The 24,192-nt window shown below is 42.6% G+C and overlaps 1 protein-coding gene across 9 annotated transcripts in view; it reads left to right on the forward strand.

The window, feature by feature from the left end:
- PALM2AKAP2 (PALM2 and AKAP2 fusion) overlaps positions 1-24,192 on the forward strand; it is a 469,130-nt gene that overhangs the window by 189,400 nt on the left and 255,538 nt on the right. For all 9 annotated transcript variants that reach the window (XM_072842284.1, XM_072842286.1, XM_072842288.1 and 6 more), the window contains one exon: positions 16,871-16,951. In XM_072842284.1, the coding sequence (XP_072698385.1) occupies positions 16,871-16,951 (81 nt within the window). The remainder of the gene's footprint in view (positions 1-16,870; positions 16,952-24,192) is intronic.

The raw sequence follows: 24,192 nt of genomic DNA on the forward strand, positions 1-24,192 counted from the left end.
GCAGAGGAGGAGTTTGGGGTGGGAGGGCCAGGTCCGTGGGCTCAGGCAGCAGGAGAAGCTCAAGGCACCCAGATAGCAGACACCTGTCTCTAGAGGTAGTGAAGGAAGGGGCAGACTGGAATCAAGGCTGCCATGCAGATCAATCTAAAAAGCCCCCTGGGGGGTGGGCAGCCACCCTGGCCAGGGTTCAGCATCCTATGAGAAGTCTCTGGCCATTGTGGTTCTTTCTTGCTCGAGTCCCCCTCAGCCCCACACGGGCCATTTCTGGCCAAGCTTTGCAATGCAGAATGCAGGCCTTAGGAGGGAGAAGGCCCAAAGCCCAACTCTCCTTATTACTGAAGCCTTGCCTTTGGGGAAGACACAGTGAGGGATCAGGACAGACCTGGGTGCAGATGCCAGTGCCACCCCTCCTCCCTCCCTGTCTGCCCTGGGCACTCTACCCGTTGGCCTCAGTTCCTTCCTCTCCAGAGTAGGGACGATGTAACCTTCTTGGTATTGTGAGACTTAAAATAACATCTGACAGTTCCAGGTGCAGGGACTCAGTGAGAATCCCCTCCCTCCGTCCTCCCTTGCTCCCTCCTTCCCTCTGGCAGCAAGGAAAAGACTTGTGAGACGTGATGATTTTCCTTTAATTGTGACTTATCTACGTGCATCCCCCCCCCCCACCACCACCCAGCAGCACCACTGCTTTCAACACTCCCACAGCTTGTTGCTCAGACTGCAGTCTCCTAGCGCTGTGTCCATAGCAGAGCTCAGGGGTGGTAGTCAGTTCTTGATGTGGTGTAGCCAGGGTCTGTAGACTCCAGCCTGTGGGCCAAATGGAGTACACCGACGTCCATTCGTTTATGTATCGCCTGTAGCTGTACAAGGGCAGAGCTGAGTAGTTGTGGCACAGACTGTGAAGCCAAAGATATTTACTATGTGGCTTTCTACAGAGCAAGTTTGCCAGCGCTTGTGCTGGAAGATAGAGGTCATAGGATATAGGCCCCAATATGGACTCCTTAAAAAGAGAGGGAGGGTGAGATAGGAGAGAGAGAGAAATCTCACTCAGAAGATTTCAGTCTTTTATTTCCTAACAAATGCAATGCTCAATATTAGGTATAACCTATGGGCACTTCCAGCCCCCTGCTTGAAGGCAGGAATCTTCCAAAGATCAAATGCATGGGCCCGAAGCCCCAGGATCCTGGGCTGGTGTTAGTTAATAACTTTGTGGAGAGGTAGACATCTCAAAATGAGCCTAAGCATAAAGCATCCAGCTGGGGATTTGCAGGTAGATACCTCTTCTCTGTTAAGAAATTACTATGTGGTGTCACTTAATATAATCTTGTTTGTTTCTTGGATAACCTGTGTGTGTGTGTAAGTTGGCATTCCCATGTCAAGAAACACGTAATAACACGGGGGCCATTTACGAAGTTTGTGCTTTCCCGTCTTGTCCGATCATTGTCCTTTTCATTCAATGAGACCTTTATCAAATGTCAGCATGAGCTCTTCAGTCTTCCCCCCCATCAGGAATGTGCCTTAACTAAATGCTAAGTTCATGGGAAGTGCTAGAACAAAGGAGAAGTGCTCATTATGTGTAGGGTACCCAGGGAGGCTGAGCCAGTTCAGAGACACCCGTGGGTCTCATGGGCCCTCAGTCGTATGGATTCCCTCTCCTCTTCTCAGGTTGTCATCAGCCTCCAGAGGAGACCAAATAGGGAATCCCATGAGGCTTTGGAGATGCCTGTGGGATCTACTGCCTGCAACTCAAACCTGGCAGAGAACCTACTCAGCTCACCTTTATTTCTTTCCCTCAGTACTCACCAGATGTTATGGGTGGAAACTGCATAGAAGGAATCCATTCTCAGGGATGATCTTTTTCCTAACTATGGTCTTTCTCAATTTTGAAATGTAGTGTAGCATCGAGGCATTTAAATAAATTTTCAAGGCACAAAACTTGTTTACTTTTGATCAAACCTGCATTTGAGATGTTTTCTGTGTTTCTATTTTGAACCCCATCCCCCCGACCTCGTCTGACTTGGTTTATCACCATGTTGTGGGGTACAAAATTGTAATCTAAATGAATTCTAGGAGCCTCACAGGAGGGCTCGAGAGCCCAGACAGTGAGGATGATAAATACTAAAAAGAAGGAGTGTTGACTCTTGAGAGACAGGTGCTCAGTATAAGCTCTACAGCCCTTGTGTCAAAAACCTACTGACCTGTGGCCGAAACCCAGATTTTGAAGAGCGAAGAAAGTAAGGACTTAATTGCAAAAATAGGCAAGTGACTGACCCAGTGCTGAATCCTCAGCAAAATTTAACCAAATAGCTTATTTTGGACTGATGAAAAGGAAGCTCAAACGAGCCAAAGCAGAAGGAACTGCTTCTGAGTCATGGGATTGCCATATGCCCTGCAGTGACTTTCCACCTTTGCTAACATTAAAACTACCTGGGAGCATTCACAGCTTCCAGTGCCTGAACCAATAAGACCAAAGTCTTGGGAGGTGGGGCCTGGGCTTGGTACTTTGTAATGTTCTTCAGATAATCTTAATGGTCATCTCGGGTTGCACACTGTGGGGAGAATTAAGGTCAAGGCGTGGAGGCATCCAGCTAGTTTATGCATGTTCAGAACTGGATGAGACTGGAAGCCAGACGTTGGAAAGAATGAGGTCAGGGCACCACTTACATGGTATTAATAGCCAGACATCTTGAGTCTTGCCCCAAATTGTAGCCAAACTCTGGAGGGTTTTCTGGAGAGAGGTCATGGGGGATAAAGCCAAAGAAAAGCAAAGTCCCATATTTTTTTTTCCATTTATTTATTTATTTTATTTAAATTCAATTTGTCAACATATAGTATAACACCAGGTGCTCATCACATCATATGCCCTCTTTAATGCCCATCACCCAGTTACCCCATCCCCTCGCCCCTCCCCTTCAGCAGCCCTCAGTTTGTTTCCAATGATTAAAAGTCTCTCATTATTTGTCTTCCTCTCTGATTTTTCCCCATTCAGTTTCCCCCTCCTTCCCTTGTGGTCACTTTCACTATTTCTTATATTCCACATAGGAGTGAGACCATGTAATTCTCTTTCTCTGATTGACTTATTTCACTCAGCATAATACCCTCCAGTTCCATCCACATTGATGTAAATGGCAGATATTCATCCTTTCTGATGACTGAGTAATATTCCATTGTGTTTTTATATATATATATATAATATATAATATATAATATATAATATATATACACACTGTATCTTCTTTTATCCGTGTAAAGTCCCATTTGATTCTGAGGCAGACTTGGCACAGATTCCCCACCCACCTCCCTGGCCTCCATGCCACAGCCAATCTCTGGTTAAAGCCAGTGTGGCCAGAGTGGGAAGTGAGCAGGAAAAAGAGACAAGATGAGGTGCAGGAGAGAGGTAGTCAATGCATCATGGGTGCGTTTGCTTTGATTTTATCCCAAATGAAAAAGGAAGTCATTGGATGGTTTATAAGATGCATCGTATTTAACTAATCACTAGCTGTTTAATTTATTATTTTTTTTGTGTTGCATCTATCTCTAGGTTGAATATGCTTTCCAAAAATCTTTGAGCCTATCAAAGATAATTTTCTCTGCATAAATTCTGTATGATAAATGCAATCAATACCTTTGTAATGACCTTCCAGAAAGACCATTCTTATTTGTAATTCTGACCGAGATTAAAGAGAGGGTCTCTTTCTTCACACCCTCTCCAACACAGAACACATGATATTTTAAAATACCCTGTGGGTGTGTAGGAAGGAAGAGAGTACATTTCATAGGTGGCAAATGGCATCCCAGTGCTTAATTTGCATTTCTTTGGTTACTGATAATGTTGAGCATTTCCCCTATATTTTGTTCTTTTTCTGTATTTCAGTGTTCATAGCTTTATTTACAGATCATATAGTTTTGTAAGAACCCTTTATTTACTAACAGTCTTAGCCGTTTGACATATATATTGAAAATATTTTGTCCCAGATGGGCACTTGCCTTTGAGTTGTATGTTTCGTTGGTACTATAAAAACCACATTTTTAAGTTTTATGTAATGAGGTTATATAATGAAGGTTCATACTTTGTGGTTTCTCTCTATGCTTTATGTTTTTAAAGTCTTTTCCCTAAAATCAGATAATGACTGTATTTTCTTATGTTTTCATTTTTTATATTGCTGAAGTCCATCTAGGAATTATTTTAGTAGATGGAAAATTTTGTACTTTTAAACCATGGAGGATGGCAACCACAGCAGAAGAAGTAAACCTTCTTTCATTATAAATAAGTGGGCACAATCCAGCTGTATGATAATTCTGACATTAACAGTGCAAGGAAGAGGGGTATAAACCTGAGTCCTTCTAGAAAACCAATGGAGCCGTGATAGACTTCTGTTCATCAAGTAGAAAAACATCACTTTATTTAAACCTGAAAAGTGCCCTTTTAGGCCCCCAAACACAGAATAATAGTCTGTGATAAATATAGATGACACAAGGATGTTTTAAGAACAGCTTGCAGTTTATTCACAAAGTGGTAGATACTTTCTCTCATTTAAACTCCCCCTGGGTCACTACAGATATAGCTAACAAAGGGGGAAACTGTCAAAAACCCTTGTTAGGTGCTTAAGTCTTATTTTCAACTCAGATTTATGCCATTTAAAACACAGAGAAAATGGTTTGGAGAGGGCAGTTTGGCCTTATTAAAATGTTAAATCCTCATATGTTTTGACTTGGCAGCCTTCCTGCTAGAGATTTACCCTGTGGACACAGCCACAAAAATACATCTAAGATGTATGTAGAAAAAGATTCATTACAGTCCTGTTTATTATAGCAAATAAAATACTGGGAACCCACCTAAATAATCTATCAGCAGCTGACCAGTGATATAAAGAAAATATAAGCAGAAGTTACAAAGAATGAGGTGGGACCCCCCTGTGCCGAGGTAGAAAAACCTCTAAGATACATCACTAAGAAAAAAGGAAGGTTTCAGGAAGTATATTTTGTAATTCCTTTTATATAAAGAATAAGAGATCTCTATGGATAATAGGCTGGCATACTTGTGGGGTTATTTCCCCTGGTAGGATACATATAAAACGTGAAGGATACCCTCAATTAATGGGGGTGGGGTGTAGGGAGACTCAGCTATTCATTTACTTCTTTGTGTATTGTTTGAATTTTCTCACTATGCACACTTATTTGATATTTACCATGTTTTTATTTTTTTAAGATTTTCTTTATTTATTAGAGAGAGAGAGAGCGCGCGAGGGAAAGCGACAGAGATAGCAAGAGAGAACACGAGCAGAGAAGAGAGGGAGAAGCATGCTCCCAGGGAGCCCAGTGCGGGGCTTGATCCCACGACCTCAAGATCATGACCTGAGCTGGAGGCAGACCCTTACCCTACTGAGCCACCTGGGCACCCCATATTATGTTTTTATTTATTTATTTATTTATTTATTTATTTATTTATTTACTTACTTACTTATCTATTTATTTTTTCATATTATGTTTTTAAATGCTGTATTTATCTGGGCTATTTATATTTCCTCCTTCTGTAGCTTTTCTCGGGGATATAGGTAGATGTAGATATAGGAACAGATACAGGTAGATGGTCACCAGATAGTGACATCTAACGAAACAAACAACATAATTGGCGAGAGTCAGAAAAGGTGTGTACGTCTCTGTGGGGAGTGATGCTTGTCTCTCCAAGTAGGCTTCCTTTGTTGTCAGAATGCCCCACATTGCATCCACGTTCTATTTTTGTGCATGCTATTTTATCTCGTATTTCCAACAACCACAACTCTGTTTGGTGGCATCCCAGCCCCGCTACTCATCCATGGGCTGCTGCTCCGAGACCTGCAAGCAGCCAGGGGGGTAACTGCTTCCTGGGAGGTCTGTGCAGGGTCCGCTCCTGCTCCTGGCTGAGGGACATTTCCTGCAGGCCTTGCGCTTCTTCCCACGATAGGACTGTCAATTTAGTGCATGCCTCTGCCCCTTACTCTTCCTGTCATCTAATTTTAGAGAGATATATTCTAGTACCTAGAAGCCCCAGATTTAGAGAGTGTCTCCGCTCATGAGCCTGACATGGTAAATTGAGAGCTTTCCCAGCTGCAGCCCCATTTTGCAACCATCCTTCTCAGATGAAAAGTTCAAATGGGGGAGACTTATTTTGCATTTGCCCTCCTGATGAAATCGTTCAATCCCCTGGAAGTGTCTGCGGCAGGAATTGAGAGAAATGAATAATATACTGGCTCACGGGGGGATTGCTGCAGGTTCCAATCCAGCCTCGACCGATTTCTGTTTGGAATTGGGAAGTGCTCACAGATTTTGTAAAAGGTCTCCTGTCTGGGGGGTTTGGGGTGGCGGTAGAAAGACTTGACATCAGAATGTTTTGCATCCTCAACATCTCCTATGTTCTGGAAGGTTTTGGCACATGGGCGTGAAGGTGTGTTCTGTGTGTGTTGTGTGGAGCTCTCTCAGAGCTAAGCAAATGTTAGTAGCCAAAACACATCTCTGTTCACAATAATGTGCTCAGGAGTCAGATGATCTGGGCTTCAGCCCCTGCTTGGCTACTTCCCAGCCCATGTTTACCCACTCATGCTCAGTTTTGACTATTGTTGTCCATAAAAAGGGGATAGTAAAGGAACCTACTTGAAAATGTCCTAGGGGCGCTTGGGTGGCTCAGTTGGTGAAGTGTCTGCCTTCAGCTCAGGTCATGATCCCAGGGTCTTGGAATCAAGCCCAGTGTCGTGCTCCCTGCTCAGAGAGGAGCCTGCTTCTCCCTCTCCCTCTGCCTCTCTGCCTGCTTGTACACACACTCTGCCTCTCAAATAAATAAATAAATAAAATCTTAAAAAAAGAAAGAAAGTGTTCTGAGGATTAAATGAAAAACTGGAGGGATCCTGGCACATAGCAAGTTAAGTCAACAAACTTAATTACCATTATTATTATTGTTTTTGTTGTTGGTATTTTTCCCACCACCACCGTCGTTATTCTTAGGTTCAGCCAGTACAGATCTGAATTTCGGTTCCATGAGTAGTTTGCAGTTGGCTAGAGAGAACCCTAAGTCAAAAACTTCATACCAGGTGCAAAGGAAGCACTTTTCCCTATGGAGTTCCCGTACTGTGTCGGGAAATGTGCTTCTATTTTTTGTTGTATTTCATGTAGCCCCATAAGACATTTATATTTCCATTTTTCATCCTGGGTTCAAATTCTGACACGAGCCATCTGAGCTCATCTCTGTATCTCCCTGCACCTCAGTTTTCTCCTCTGTAAAATGCAGATGATGATCATACCTCATGCACTGGGTGGTTGTGAAGGTTAAAAGTGTTAATATTTACCAATCAGAACAGTGCCGGGCACACAGTAAGCACCATGCAATGTTTGCTGGTATGACTTTAGAGCTGGGGAAAGGCACGCGACCGTCTAGAATGTAAAGCCATTGTTCTCCTTAGTGTCACGGATTCTTCGAGATGGAGGAAGCTCACAGTGAAGTTGGTCTAACCTGCTTATTTCACATGTGGGGAATCCAAAGCCCAGAAACAACAGACTCATCTAAGTCACCCGGGGGCCAGCAGTGGAACCTCTACCCAAAGCTGGGTCTCCCGACTCCTAGTTCAGTGCCCATGTGGCTTCATGGTGGGGAAGAAAGCAATACTTTGAGACTGATGATATGGAGATTACATTCTGTGGATGAATTTAGTTATGTTATTTCTGGCATTTGGGACTTTCTCAGAGCTCTCTACCATTCCATCTGTATAGAAAGTGCTCGATTTTTTTCTTCACAGTGGACTTATCTATATGATACCGTAAAACAGATCTTAACTTTTCATCAGAGCTGTGTCAGACCACTCTCCTTTTTGGTTCCCAGAAAAGGACACTAAAGGGAAGCATGCCTCGCAAGGAATTTGATGTTATGACCATTAAAGCAAAACTATAGCTACGTGGTTCAATAATTATTTAAAGGGTAACACTGAGGGCAGATCTTAAAAATAGACTTAAGACCTAATCCATATGGACTATAAAGTATCTACCAAAGACCTTAGACTAAAACTTTGCTGTGTCGTGCATTGGGTTTGTCACTAAGAGGCTAGCTATCGGAACTGTTCAATTTTGCATTTAAGCTCTGTATAATGTTTGTTAAGATTTTAGGTGTGAAAGTATCCTTTCGAAAACCCATAGTGAAAAATAAAACCCCATAGTGAAGTTTGAACTAATCAGTGGCTTCTTTCTTGTTTAAAATTCTTTTTCTTAACCATCATTTCTGTTACAAGCAAAACAAAGTTGGCAGTTCCTTCTGTTACCAGTAGATGGCAAGTTCAAGGCCTAGTAATCAGTTGGATAAAAGATAGTTACCTAAATGGAAATGCTGGTCCAAACTAAGCCATGGGGGATGAATAGAACTGTAGAATCAAAAAAATTGTTGGGTGAATGGGTGCATGGCTGGGCAGAGCAGTGTGATTATGGAAAATGTAGTTTACTTGTCCTTTTGACCGAGCCTCTTGAACTGATGCCAGATTCTGCTCCTTAGATTTGTGGGATCAGAAAATCACATAACAACTTCGCCTTCCATACACTCATCAACCTAAATCCAAATGCCATGTTATTCATTTTACAGCGGATGGACATTGCAAGGGGCTTAACAAGTATTGCCTCTCCATTTAGCTAACTTGGGGAAGCTGAATGTAAGCAGAATCGTGATTGGTGACCTTCAAGTCAGAGCCAGGAGAGAGAGTTTTGATACCTGGTGGCATTGAGATCGGATAACGGATCTCTCGTACGGATGTGTCTGCTGAGCAAACCCAACATTCAAGTTAGCTGGACAGGCAGTTGGGCAGAGATGAGTGGGTACCTCCTCGATTGTTTTATACATGATCCCTCAGGTATCTCAGTTATCAGACCGACCACCCTGCTTCTCTTTCCTCAGGTATATAAGTAACACTGGTTCCACAGCAGCGTTAAACAGGTAATTATAATTCAACCACAACTGAGATGACATTCTGATTCCTTAATAGAAAAAGCTCACAGGGCCTCCATTTGCAAGTTGATTTTCATAATTTAATTCTCACAATTACCTTACTACTTAGCGTAACCCATATGAAAGCTGGCACCCTGGCGATTCCATTTCAGCTAGAAGGCACCAAGAAGCACAGTCTGAAGAAAAGTCCAGTATTCTTACTGGGATCTTTGGGAATACAAAGAGGATTCATTTTATAAGCCACAATAAAATACTGCAAGATGCTCTCCTCCTGATTTTCTAGTCTTAATATCTCAGCTCCTTTTCTTTTTAAATGGGTGAACTTCAAGCTGTCCCTAAGCCATCTCAGTTTTTTTTTCTTCATTCCTTCTCTCCTCTCTGATTTCCCCCCTATCAGCTATCTACCCTGTTTCCTTTCCAAGTGCAAACTATTTAAAACAGTCCAGGTCAGCAGTTCAGCCTTCTGCCCCTTTCTCTGAGTCTGCACTGCAAAGCCTATGAAGCAGCTGGCCCAAAGTCACTGAAAGGCCTCTGTGAGCTCAGGGGAGGAACACCCAATTCCCTTTGGCTCACAGTGAGAGGCATCAAAGCAAACTTCTCTTTACCTAGCAATAGCTGGAGGAAAGGCTGCAACATTTACATTTTAACATATTTTCTTTTTTTTTAACCTTCTCATCTAAATTCCGGCATCTCTTGAAGGCAGTAGTGCTCTGAGTAAGTAGGTCTTCTGGTTCCTTCCCACAGATGCATGCTGGGGCTCTAAGTATCTGCTCAAGTCAACGTGGGCCTCAGGGGAGGACAGGAAACTCCCTGTCTCTGCTCCTTACTGCCCTCCCTGCTCAGCCTCTTTCCCTCTCTCACTGTTTCTCAGACTCATCTGGGATACCTCCCCAGCCACCACCACTGTGCCTTGGTAGCAGCCCGTGCTGATGAGGGAAGAGAGGGCCTGCCTCTAGCTGCACCAGGGTGCACATAGACTTCCTAATGACTTCCTATTATACTTACCAACCACCTTTGAGTAGAATGTGCTCCATTCCATGGGTGCTCCTTACTCTGCAGAGCCTGCAGTTTCATAATGTTGCAATACTTCCAGAAAATACTTGCCAGGAAAATATACAATTTACATAAAGACAATGAAAGGGACTTGCTAGGCCTCCCAGATAGTAGAGGGATCTGGAAAACTTCCTAATGGATTGAGATCACTTCATTCCAGATGTCTCTTGAGTCACATTCCCCTTGAATGGTTTGCTACTGTCAGCTCATTATACTTTTCCTGGAATTTCCCTTACCCCAGCTTTTCTCCTCAGAATGAGCTTTCCATGATTCCTTCTCAGAGCTAGCCTTTCCAAGTCTTTTTTTATATGCATGGCAATAATGGTCTATTCCATATGGGCTAATGTCTCCAACAGAAAGATACTTCTGGTTCTGTTGACTGATTGCTAATGTGTTTTCAATGATATATTTTACTGCCATTGAAATTATAATGCCTTTGAGGGAGGGATTTCTACAAACAGAAAATGACCAAAAGGGAGCAAGTATCTCAGTCAGGTAGATGTATCTATTACATGTCTTCATAATGCAGTGCTCTAGGCTTTGGAGATGCATCAGCCAAGATTTCTTTTAAGATTTATTTATTTATTTATTTGAGAGAGGAAGAAAGAGAGAGAGAGACGGGGGGAGAGAGAGAGTGGGGGCGGGGAGGAACAGAGGGAGAATCTCAGGCAGACTTCCCGCTGGATGTGGAGCCCAGTGCAGGGCTCAGTCTCTATCTCAAGACCCTTGAGATCATGACCTGAACTAAAATCATGAGTCGGACACTCAACCAGCTGAGCCATCCAGGTACCCCTGCATCAGCCAAGATTTTTGTCCTCAAAAAGCACATAGTTTGGTAAAAGGAGATGATATGTAAATAGTTAAATGTATAAGTGCTAAAGTGATCAAGGTACTAAAGCAGAAAGACCCACAGCCTGTAGAGGGAGCAGAGAAAGAGGGAGTGATTAATTCTATTTGGAGGGAACAGAAAAGACTTCTGTACTTGTCATTATTCTTTGAGTTGCAAGTGACAAAATACTAAATATTCTAAACAAAGATTTCATAAGAAAGCTGTATATATCTCACTGCTCTACTAGAAATTATTTTGAATTTTCAGGTAATTAAAACATAAAATACATGGAAAAATTTTAAAAGAAGCACCACTCAAACCAGCTTAAGCAAAAGGGAGTATATATAACTTAAAAAGGCCAGGGATGGAGGATCCCTGGGTGGCTCAGCGGTTGAGCATCTGCCTCTGGCTCAGGGTGTGATCCTGGAGTCCTGGGATCGAGTCCCACATCAGGCTCCCTGCTTGGAGCCTGCTTCTCCCTCTGCCTGTGTTTCTGCCTCTCTCTCTCTCTCTTTTCTCATGAATAAATAAATAAGAATCTTAAAAAAAAAAAAAAAAGAAGAAGAAGGCAGCCAGGGATGGTTCTGGCTTTGGTGTAACTAGGCCTGGGACTCATTGGTGTCATTAGGATCCTTCTTTCTCTGTCTTTCAGCTCTGCTTCTCTCTGAATGTTTGACCTTTCTCCAACATGGATGCATGTCTTCCACGTGGCTTGGGAAAATTGCCACTCAGATGTACATCATTCCAGCTTAACCTTAGTGGGGAGGAGTTTTCTCTCCCAGTATTCATGTATATATCCCTAGAAATATTTCTTATTGGTCCTACTTGGGTCATTTAGCCAACCATTGGCCAAATTGCTATTGCAATGACATAAAGTAGTATGATTAGCTCAGCTTGTGTCACACACACAAGTCCTTGTAGCAGGGATGAGCCTGGCTACATAGATTAGCCTTTGACTGCCAAATCCACCAGCTCCATTTATAGTGAAGGTAGGTCAATTTTCTGAGGGAAAGAAGACTGAGCAGATGGTTACTCTAGTTTCATTGATACTTAAGCCGTATTGTCAAAGAGGAATTCTTAATTTAAGAAAAGATTTTATCTATCTATCTATCTATCTATCTATCTATCTATCTATCTATCTATCTATCTATTGAGCTCGAGCAGGGGGAAGGGCAGGGGGAGAGAGAGAAAGAGAATCTCAAGCAGACTCCTCATTGAGTTTGGGCCCAATGCAGGGCTTGATCCCATGACCCTGAGATCATGACCTGAGCTGAAATCAGGATTCAGACACTTAACCAACTGTACTACCCAGGTGCCCCAGTACTTTTTTTGTCAGATGAAGCAGTGAGGGAGAACTTTCTATTTGCCATTGCAGGCAATGGGATTTGAAGCAAGGGATGGAGATACACTTCCATTCTAGAGTATCACTCTGGCAGCCATGCAGAGGGGGACTTGCTCAAGAGCCAAGACGCAGAGACAGGGAGACTAGTGAGGGCACCCCTGCAGTAATCCAGATGGAAATTGAGTGTAACAGTTAAGTGCTGTAGAGTGCTGAAGATACTCTTGTAGAATATTCTACATGTGCAGGTGGGGAGATAAAGGAGGGAGTATTAAGGTAGTAATAAAGGTTGTATTAGGGAAGCAGAAGATGTAGACAATGACAAGCAGAATCAACAGGAATTGGCCTTTCAAGAATGTGAAGTGTCTAGAATAACTGCAATTTCTGACTTGAGTAGTGTCATTTGCTGAGATGAAGAACACAGAAAGAACAGATGTGAGGCTAGGGGAGGAGGGATGGCTGAGATGATGCAGGCAAGTGCTAAGTTTGAAGGAATGGGTATGAACTGTTGGTGGCTGAATATGGGAATCTGGAATTCAGAAGAGAGATCTAGGCTGAAAATACAGATGGGGAAGCTATCAACATAGAGTTATATGGTCGATGAGATGAAAGGGAATCATGTAGTCTAAACGTCTGGAGTGGGAAGAGAGTTAGTGGTTTTGCCTTGATCAAAGGAAGGGGAAGTCTGGAAAGCAGCACGCTAGCAGGTGAGGAGCACAGCTCACACCTCAGCAGCCCAAGCAGGCGATACCAGGAACCAGGAACCAGAACTTGCCAGATGTTGACTCATAATTGATTTTATACAGAGGCTGACTGCACATCTTACCTCTTTTGTCAGGTTAGTGGTGACTTCAGGACCTAACTCCCATCACTGTGGAAGGGGACTCAACTAATCAAAGAATCTTGTAACAGCCATGGATGTACAAGGGGGTCCTTGTGACGGGGCCAAGCCTGAGTCTTCAGTAGACAAAACACAGATGTGAACATGCTGATGCTGGTGCCTGGTTGTCTATATTAACACTATTTGGTTTTGAGTTTTAACCTAATAAGGAGTTTCCTCAGGGAAAATATGAATACAGCACATGTGGGAAAGTACTGGTTTCCCATTACTGCCCATTCCCGCACCAGTATGCTTTGGTCTGTGTGGCTAAAAGCCAAGACACTGCCTTGCCTACCCCCCTAAATCCTATTAGTCCTGAGTCTCATCAGTTCTGGTTCTTATATTTGTCCTTTTCTTTCCATTCTGATTGGAGCAGCTCTAAGCTAGGGTGGGCTTGTTAGTTTATCTGTCTCCATCACACTGCAGCATCCTCTTAAGACACTTCATGATCTTTTCATCCAGAAGTCAGCAAACTAAGACTACAGGCTAAATCTGGCCTACCACCTCTGTTTATAAATGAAGGTTCATTAGAACACAGCCACAGTTGGGGTGTCTGGGTGTCTCAGTTGCCTGGGCATCTGCCTTCAGCTTGGATTGTGGTCCTAGGGTCCTGGGATCAAGCCCCACACTGAGCTGATTGCTCAGTGAAGAGGCTACTTCTCCCATCCCCCACTTGTGTGCTCTCTCTCTCTCTATCTCTGTCTCTCAAATAAATAATGAAATCTAAAAAAAAAGAACACAGACTAACTGATTCATTTATATTTTATCTAAAGCCATTTTTGCATGGCAATGACAGCTTTCAGTAGTTGCAACAGAGATCGTATGTTCTATAAAACCTAAAATATTTACTGTCTGGATCTTCATAGAAAAAACATCCTGACTCCTATTAATCTATCCTGTATACCAGTGCCAGATTAATATTCCTAAAATGCCATTTTACCACATCACTCTCTTGCTTAGAACCCTGCAATATTCCATTGCCTATAGAATAAAATCCAAACTTCTTGGCCTGGCATTCAGGGTCCTCGATAGTCTCATCCTAGCCAATCTTTTGAATCATTGATTTCTATTCCAAAGAGCAAGCCCTACACTTCAGTTGAATTTCCCTCCTCATTGTCCCTGGAATGTGCAGTAAGTTTCTACCCTTGTTCACACAATTCCTTTTCCTGGAATGTGCTGCTCATTAATTTATATCTGTCTAATTCCAACCCATTCTTTTTTTTAAGATTTTATTTATTTATTCATGAGAGTCACAGAAAGAGAGAGAGAGAGGCAGAGATACAGGCAGAGGGAGAAGCAGGCTCCCTGCGGGGAGCCCGATGCAGGACTCTATCCTGGGACCCCTGGAATCGTACCCTGAGCCAAAGGTAGATGCTCAACCACTAAGCCACTTAGGTGCCCCAGTTCCTACCCATTCTTAATGAACCAACTTAAAACCTGCATCTTTCATGATCATGTCTGTTCACAGTGACCACCAATGAATCTACTCCTTGGGCATTTAAGGTTCACTGCCTGTACCATCGGTAATATTTTTTCTATTTGAGGCATAGTTCATTCGTATCATGGCGGGCAAATCTGAAGTGAGGCTTTTCTATATGAACAAAGACCCAGAGGTGGGAAAACCCAGGTTTGCAAAATGACCAGGCATGTAATTAGAACACTGGCTTAGTGCATTGAGGTTTCTTTAACAAAATACCATAGACTGAGTGCATTATATACACCAGGAGTTTGCTTCCCACAATTCTGAAAGTTGGGAAGCCCAAGATCAAGGCACTGGCAAATTCAGTGTCTGGTGGGGGCCTGCTTCCTCGTTCGGAGACAACTGTCTTTTCACTGCGTCCTTACATGACAGAAGGAGCAAAAGAATACTCTGAGATTTCTCATATAAGGGCACTAATCCCATTCAGCCAGGGCTCCATGTAATCACCTCCCAAAGGTCCCCACCTCCTAATTACCATCCCTTTGGGGATTGGGTTTCAATGTATGAATTTTGGGGGAGGACACCAGTGTTCCATCTATAGCAAACACGTAGCACTCAGTTAACATGTATGAAAGCACCATGTCATCTGCATCTTGTGTCTGTGACACACTAGATGGGTTCTGGATTTAAATGTGGACACCTATATGTCTTGATAGCCAGTGGGAGTGAACGTTAAAGTCCAGTAAGCCTACTCTTGAGGAGCCCCAGGATATAGAGATAGTGGCTGGTTCCCGAGGTCCTTGCTTTATCATGTGGCACCTCTGAGGGACTGGATAAGTGGGCTCTTATCATTAGGCCTCATTTTCCATCCACTGTCATATATTATATGTTCTTAGATGTACTCTGGGAGCATCCATAATGCACCACTGATTGGAGTTGTTTGGTAACTGGTAGGTCCTCGGGCCTCCCTTTGGCAGGGAGGTTATGTCCTTGACTCGGATATTGTGTCTCCTAATGTCTGGAGATTATAAACTAACATTTCTTAACAGTCTGGGCATCACACAGAAGAACTTGGTTATAACCCAAATCATTGCTACGTTGGCTTGAATAGCAGTGGTGCCGGCACATCCCCAGACACGGCAACTCCGTAAAATAAAGGCTTCTGTTAATACAGAGCACCCCAGCCAGCCTTCCACATTATTGTCCTCTCCAGGATTTGGCTGTCGTTTTGTAGCATGCCACTATGTCTGTCTAGCAAGTTTCTCCCTGCATATGTGAATAAAGGAAAATAATCCAGGGCAGTAAATGTCCCAGCAGACCTCCCCACTGTGCACTTTGGAAATTAAACATGGAACAAGCAAGCTATCATTAAAGGCAGGCCTTTCTGTTCTTAAATCAATCCCATTTATAGGATGTCTATTGTCTGCATCTGAGAAGTATGGAGAAGGAAAGCATTAAGTGTGCACTCCAGGGGAAAGGTTATGATCCCAATAGGGGGGATTTACGTCCCTTTAGAGCCAGTGTCTAGGCATTACCTAGAAGTAAGCATGTGGCAATAAGTATAATAACAAATAACATTTATTGAGCGTGTACTACGTGCCAGGCCATTGTTCCGAGTCCTTTACATGATCATCTCATTTAATCCATGCCCCAAGCATCTGGTCTAGGTACAAATTATGATCTCTTTGTGTGAGAGTCTAGACCCAGGGAGGTATAAGAACTTGCCAGGGGTCACACAGGTAGCAAACGGCAGAGCTGGGAGTCGGATGCGGGCGGACCAACTTCAGATTTCAGGTTTAACATAACCTCAGTGAGCCCCGCCCACATGCACTGCTCCCCCCTCCAGCCCCCCCAGACTCGTTTCAGCAAAGACCACCCATCGCATTTGCATTGTTTGTGATGTCCAACGGGATGATTTGTCCTACGAGATTGGGAATTGTGTTAGATCCTTTGCATCTGTGATTTTGATGAAAGAAAGCTAACCCTCCTCGAATCCCCATGGTTTCATTCTGTCGTATTTGCAGTTTATAACAACCTCATCTTTTCGATTGAGACATTTTGATTCTTTGTCTCCAAATTAGCACTGCATAGAACATGACTCTGTGAGTGTGTGCATGTGTGAGTGTGTGTGTGTGTGTGTGTGGAAACCGCCTTTTCTTCTGGATGAAATTGCTGCAGCCCGGCTGACGGAGGAGACTCTCCCACTCGCCGAGCCCACAGCAGGCAGGTGGGGAGAAAGCCGCTGGAGGCGGAGGGGCAGGTGACACTGCGTGTGTGCCCAGCATCTCTGGAAGTGTGTCTCCAGATGTGTGCTGCTGCTGCTGCTTCCGGCCTTAAGATTCTGGGAGCCAACACCCACCTACTCTTACAGCCTCTCTCTCTTTATTTTCAAGGAAAAAAGAAAGAGGCAGACTGAAATAGAAGGCAAGCGGCAAGAGCTCGACGAGCAGATACTCCTGCTGCAGCATTGCAAGGTAAGTGGCTGATCCCAGGAACCTGTTCCAGCATTAGACATGCAGGTCACACTCCGGAGAGCGGGGCCGAGCCCGCCCTGGCGTGAAGGCACTGCCGCCGACTGCACGAGCCCTTTCTCGTTCCATCAGGAAAGCCACCTCTTGGCTTCTCTTGTGCATTTTTCAAATTCAGGGCATTGTTACAGCATTCCAGTTTCTGCGAGCATGATGCGATTATAGTGTGCATGGGGACGGGTTTGGGGGCTGGTGTGTGCATGTGAAATGTGGTGGTTATATATAGAAATCGGATGAGAATTTCCACATGGTGGGTGAGGCAGTGTTCCGGGGCTGCCTCTCCAGCGCAGGAGGTGCCGTGTGTGTGTGTGTGTGTGTTTGTTCCGAGGTTCCAAGGGACACATTGGACATCGTGTTCTTTTAGAGATTAAAAACCTTAATATTTTCTTTCTGAGATGGAGAAGAGGGAGGTGAAAGCGCCGTGCTCTGATCCAAAGAGCAACAACCCTGTGTGTTTCCGATGATTCATTCGTTTTATTCCTACTTGCACGATTTTGGAAGTGTTCTGTCTCCGAACGAGCAGTTGGTCAAAAGATGGCATTGAAATGATCTGATTTAGTTGAGTCTCCATTGCACACACACACACACACACACACACACACACAGAGAAAGAGAGAGAGAGAGAGAGAGAGAGAGAGAGATGTTTATTTATTTATTTTTCTTTGAAACATAAGCACTTAAGCATCATAATTGATTACAGCCCACGAGAAAGCTCTGTCACTGTCACCAGGACTCCACAGGCTACAGAATGTTGCTTTCTGCAGGCTTGCAGAATATTGTGAACACATTCCAGTGGCCATCTGGGAGTTGCTGCATGCCTTCTACTGCTCTGGGCTTTTTTAGGAAAACCTTCTCCTGCTCACCTCAAGTTGCTGTGACATTCATGTACAGATTTGCATTGCTCAGAGGGCTGGTTGGGAAGGTGGGGCTGACTTTCAGGGTGATGCTAGGTGTGGATAATATAGATTCTTTTAAACAAGATGAGTCTTTATGATTGTATTTCCCTTTCTTCTCTGGAAGATGGGATTGTGCTAACTGAATCGTTAGGAGCAGAATTATCAGCAAGTTGGTTTCAAACAGCAGCATGACCTAAATCTGCTTAGCATATTTATCAGTTTACTATCAACTTTAACCAGAGAAATGTGTTTGAAAGGAAGAAAAGCAGCATGGTAATGAGAATATTGCCCATTTATCTTTGCTCTTGTAAATCCATTAAGAGCTTACAGTATATCCCATATGCTATTATTCCCTCCTTACAACATTTCCGAGGAAGCATTGAGACCTAAAGTTACTATTTTCTTCCTACAGAGAGAGGGACTTAAAAACACTTAATAGAACCAAGTGAATTTTTCAAGGTCAATCTGGACAAAGCTGGGACTCTGGCTCCGAGTACAGTCAACTCCTTACAAGAGACCAAAATGTACTAAAACCTCAGTGAATTCTCAGTTAAAGGTGGCTTTTTTTTTTTTTTTATGAAGAGGACTGAAAAAATGAGAGGCTTTTTGACTAGAGAGCCCCACTCCTCTTTAAAATTAACGTAGTTCTTTGCTTTTGCATTCCTTGCAAAACATATATGTCAGAAGATTAAATTTCTTTTGTCCCATTTCTTACCCTGGGCCAAATAAGATACCCAGGACTCTCATTCGTTGCTGATTTCCAGCACAATATCCATCCATGTATCCATCCATTAATGGATCTATCCATCCATGTATCCATCCATCCATCCAATTAACAGAAATAGCAATAAAAAGGACTTAGTATTATTGCATATGGAAACAGTGAGACTCCTTCAGAGACTTGGAAACAAGGGAATCAGATAGTTCTTTATGGTTATCCTGGTAAAATTCGCTATCTCAGGGAACATCCAGCACTTTCACCTAAGTAATCTTCCTATAACCTGCAGAGAAAGGACTGGAAGTGATGGTAATTTAAGAAGTGGAGACCAGTGGATTGTAATTTTCTCTCTTTGGGGAAAGCCCAGGTAGACAGAACGAGGGTGGATCGCTAGCCTTGAACAATGAAAACAAAACCAAAAAAACCTCAGAGGCCCCAAAGGTGGTTTATCTGGTACTTTTCCAGAGAAAGACTCCACCTCTGGCAGATACCAAGTTTCTATGCTCTGGTGAGGTGGGGTCTGAGGTCAGGTGAGGAGTGTCATCAGGTCCCACCTCTGCTCAGGTGAAACTTCTTTCATGAATCTTTGCCTCTCTTTGTTCTGAGTCCATTATTCCTAAAAAAACAACTGAGTTATTTTGGTGGTGCCTGACTGAGAGGCATGATCATTCAAGCACCAGAAAAGAATATGTTCTACTTTCAATCAGTTAGCTGTTGACTGAACTTGAATAGCGTGAGTCATCTTCCCTGTGATCATTCAGTTTTGAGCTTGGCAGCCTCACCCCTGGATGGTAGTAAATTCATTGAGGTTATAGTACCTCTGTGAACCTCTTGGTAGGGACTCAGCCAGTTTTCTCCTGGCAGCATGGCAGCCTTGTCATCCCCTTGTCCATCCTTGATAATCATCATTTTTTTGAGGGCCTAATATGTGCCAGGTACTTTAAATACATCCCCTCAATAACGGCCACAAGGTAAATATTATTTTCCCTGTCTCTCCGTGAGGAAACAAACTCATGAGGTCAAGTGATTTGCCCAAGAACATAGAGACTCTAAGTGAGGGAGCCTTGGTTGAACCCTAGGGCTTGTCTGCCTTTAAAACCAAGTCTTCTCCAGCTCACTGTTTTCTTCAAGTGAAAATTTCCATTTTGAGTAATTTGTTTAGAGAGATGCCAATTACCATCATCATTGTCTGTTTACTCGAGTTGTGCTTTCATGGACTCCTGAAAATTTAGACCATGTGGAAGCATAATTGATTATTGGTAGTCCCTTGAAGTAGAAAATATTAAGAAATATGTCAACAGTTAATATTTATTTCACTAATTTATAAAACCGGAGATGCTGCTCAAAAAAATAATATATGCTTAGTGCAAAGTTAAATGGAAAGGCACAAGAATTAGATTTTGTAGTTATGAAGATATAATTCTCACTGTCATAAGTGTCTATGGACACTTATTCTCATGCAGTGAGATATGAATTATTTAGATAAATTTATGGTCTCTTGTCAAAGCAAATGAATAGAATGCAAGACAACAGTTTTGTTGCTTCTTCTTCTTCTCCTTCTCCTTCTCCTTCTTCTTCTTCTTTTTAAAGGATATTATTTATTTACTGGAGAGAGAGAGAGCCCAAGCGGGAGGGAGAAGCAGACTCCCACCTGGCAGGGAGCCCAATGCAAGGCTTGATCCCAGGACCCTGGAATCATGACTTGAGCCAAAGGCAGACACTCAACCACTGAGCCACCCAGGTGCCCCAATACTTATTTAATATTCTTGGTAATTGTGATGTGGAGGGCTATGCAGTGAGCTATACCACATAATAAAAATATTGTTACTTTATAGATGGATAATAAACAAATTCTGCAATGCAATGAAAGGCCCAAGTATGAGATCTTGAAAGAGCTGCTACACTCCAGTGACTAGGAAACCTCCAAGTACTTTGAAGTCCTCGCCCAATTAATCTCAGATTTCCTTTTACAGGATTCTTAGCTATATTTAGTACCTAATATTTATGATGTAAGAATTTCCAAGAAGTGCTCACATATGAGACCAGTAAACAATTTTAATGGTGAATTATTTTTGCTGATTGTAAAAGGAAGGAATGCACAATCATTGCAAAAGCAAATTTTAAAGTACACGAAAATATAAAAGAAAAAAATATCAACTGTGTACTTGTCACCCAGATGAAGCTCACACGGAGGTATATCCTTCTATGCTTTTTCTCTAGTGTATTTTTATGGATTAAGCTGTGTGACTCTTGTTCACAGACCTTATCAACTGGTGAGTAAAATGAAATGGTATTAACATTCAGGTCCAAAATATATTCATCTTTACCTCTTTTTTTGATTTTAGTTATATGGGCTATTTTAAATTCTCATAAAAGGGCCACCTGGGTGGCTCAGTTGGTCTAGCATCTGCCTTCGGCTCAGGTCATGATCCCAGTGTCCTGGGATCAAGCCCCATGTCACGGTCCCTGCTCAACAGGGAACCTGCTTCTGCCTCTCACTCCCTCTGCCCCCGCTCATGCATGCTCTTTCTCTCTCTCAAAGAAATAAATAAAATCTAAAATAAATAAATTCTCATACAAAGCGTTGCAATATTTGTGACACTACATCTAACTTTCTTTTGCTTTATGGCTTCTGACTTTGTTATGGTTCTTGCAAAGAACATCTCACACACTTACCTATGAGGTTTCCCGTCCTTCAGTAATCTTAACGCATCTATAATTTATTTTTCTATATAAAATAAGATAGGAATGACTTTGCTTTTTACTGATGGTGAGCCAGTTGCCTCAATGTGATTTATTGATGAAATCATCTTTTTCCTCACTGACTTAAATGTCTTCTTTATCATATACATAGTTTTCCCTTATACTTGAGTTCACCATTTGCGGATTCTTCTTATGCCATGAATCTGCCACTCCTGTGCCAATACCATCCTCATTTAGTCCCTCTAGCTATTTAATATATAATATGTATTAATAATCTGTCATAAGGCAAGAGCCATCATTTTTCCTCTACTGAAAGATTGTCTTGGCTTTTTATTCCATGGAAACAATTATTTATTTTTATTGTTTTTATTATGTGACTTGTGATAATGTGAGTTTACAAAATAAATCAAGTATTATAGTATACAAGACAGACTATATTTAATATTCCCTTTGCGCTCTTGGTTGAATTACCAGAGATTTGTCTATTTTATTGGTCAGTCCAAGGCCCTAGCAAGAATAGGCATGCAGTATGTATTGCCGCATAAATCCCTTTGGAACTGTCACATTTATAAAGGTTTGTATGACCGAGTCAGCACTGTCAGAATCAAATTGCTAATATCATATCTTCAATACATAGGCTGCCTTTGAATGATTTATTCATGAGCAGGGAACCCTGACTAGAGTTTTTTTCTAATCCAAGCTATAAAAACTGTCATTATATTTTAAAAACCACAGCCTTTTCTTTCAAGAAGATTGAATGGGAAAAAAAAATCAAAGACTGAATTGTGACCCTGTGAGATATTTATTGTCAACCCACCAAGGTCATTTGCTATATAGCCTGAAGGTACCAGAGGTCTTGCTGCAAACATGTTACAGTGTCTCTCACTATTGTGAACCTTTAGCACTGATTTTAGACTTCCCTTGGTTATTAGTATGTGTGAAAGGCCAATTTCAAATTATAAAATATTGAATAGACAGGCAGGGTACACAGTGTGAAGGAACTTTTACATCTCCCCCTTTTCCCCATCATGTCCCCACTGGCCCTGTAAACAGAGCTTGAGTAGAAGTTACAACTTGGTTTCTTCTATCAGAAGTTTGGGGTTGGCTTCTTTGTGGACTGAAATCATGTAACAAAACTCAACACCAAACCAAGATCTTACCAGGAGTGGGTGGGGAGGAAGGGAAGTATCCCAGGGAAGGAGAAGAACAGGGATAACACAGATGATCAAGAACACAACACAGCTACTGCCACACGTTGTAAGCCATTTTCTAGTAAAAGGCTGAATTTCCCCGATTCCCGACATCATCCACCAACACAGCCAGTGTGGCTTGAGCCAGATTACAGGAGGAAAATGCAAACTCACAGGTACATATTTTCATACTCTTAGAACGAGGAAGCTTTATGTAATTATTACATCAAAGCCAGAAATATAAAGTAAAAAGGTTGGTGGATATGACTTTATAAAAATTACAAACAAAAAAATTTGGAGACTGACTAGTCCCAACTTATCTCCCACTGCCCATTCCTCACCACCGACCACCACACAGACAGTCCTCATTGCTTACCTGGATCACCTTGAGAAGTTGTCTAACATCAGGTACCTTACCTGTAGATTTAAAAAGTTTGCATAATCATGTTGCCCCTTTAAATATTTACAATTTTATTTGTCAGTTGTACCTCAGTGAAGCTGGGAGAAACATTTTGCTTGGATGATCTCTAATAATAGTCTAAGATGAATAATCTAAGATTAATAGCCTGAGATTTTATATTTGCTAAAATACAGTGCTTGTGCATGGTTTTTCAATAATTTATTCATTCAACAGGTTCTTATTATCACCAACTATAAGCTTGCATGTCAGCCATTGTGGACGTGTAAAGGTAGAGCACCTGGCTGTGGGAACCCAGGGATGAGTGGGAGAGGAGCCCACTGTCAGAGAAGCTGGAGAGGAGTTATCCGAGTTGGGGGGTAGGTCAGCGGTGCCTGACTGTTTTACAAATCCTATCTGAGAAAAAGAGGGTTCTTGGGGATCTTAGCCAGAGTGCACCATTTGGCTTTAAATCTCAGAGCCACGCCTTACTAAATGGGTGCCCCTGGGTTAATTACTTAACATTAGCACTTATCATGTGGGATTTTGGTGAATGTTTAGTGAATTTATATATAAGGCACTTAAAAGAGCAAGAGCTGTAAGAATTATCATCAGCATCACACCATCATCATTCAATACCGTGGCTTCAAATATCATTTATGTACCAATGACCCCCAAATTGGTGTCTTCAGCCCTGATGGCCCCTGAACTCCAGGCTCTTGTATTCAGCTGTTTTCCTGACATGTCCACTTAGATGGGTGTCACTTCCACACACACATGCCCACGCTTCTATTCAGGGCGTGAATAGAAGTTTTGGTTTTCTGCTCTTCTAGTGCTTGTTCTTCCTCTATTCCTTCCAATTTCCAGGTGTTGAGACCACCATCCACCCTTTTGCTCAAATCAAATATCTATGTCATCTTTAATCCCACCCTTTCCCTCATCTCCCAGATCTAAGCTATCAGCAAGTCACATTGACTCTACCTCTAAAATGCACCTCACACCTTCCATTTCTTCTGCTGCTCCTCTGTTTTAAGCTAACATTTTCTCTCCCCTGATTGTGTAAGAGGATCCAACCACTCATACTTTGTAATTCTGTCCCTGCCAATCTGTTCTCTTCCTATGGTGCTTAGTACAAATGCCACACTCCTTAGCAAGTCTGCAGGACCCTGCCTAATCTGGCCCCTGCCGTCCTCTCCATCTCCAACTTATGCTAGCCTCTTCCCCACCCCCACTCACTGTAGTCCAGCCACTTGTCATTCTGTCTGGTTCACAAACACGCTAAA

Source organism: Canis lupus, chromosome 10, assembly GCF_048164855.1.
Source record: "Canis lupus baileyi chromosome 10, mCanLup2.hap1, whole genome shotgun sequence".
Taxonomy (NCBI): domain Eukaryota; kingdom Metazoa; phylum Chordata; class Mammalia; order Carnivora; family Canidae; genus Canis; species Canis lupus.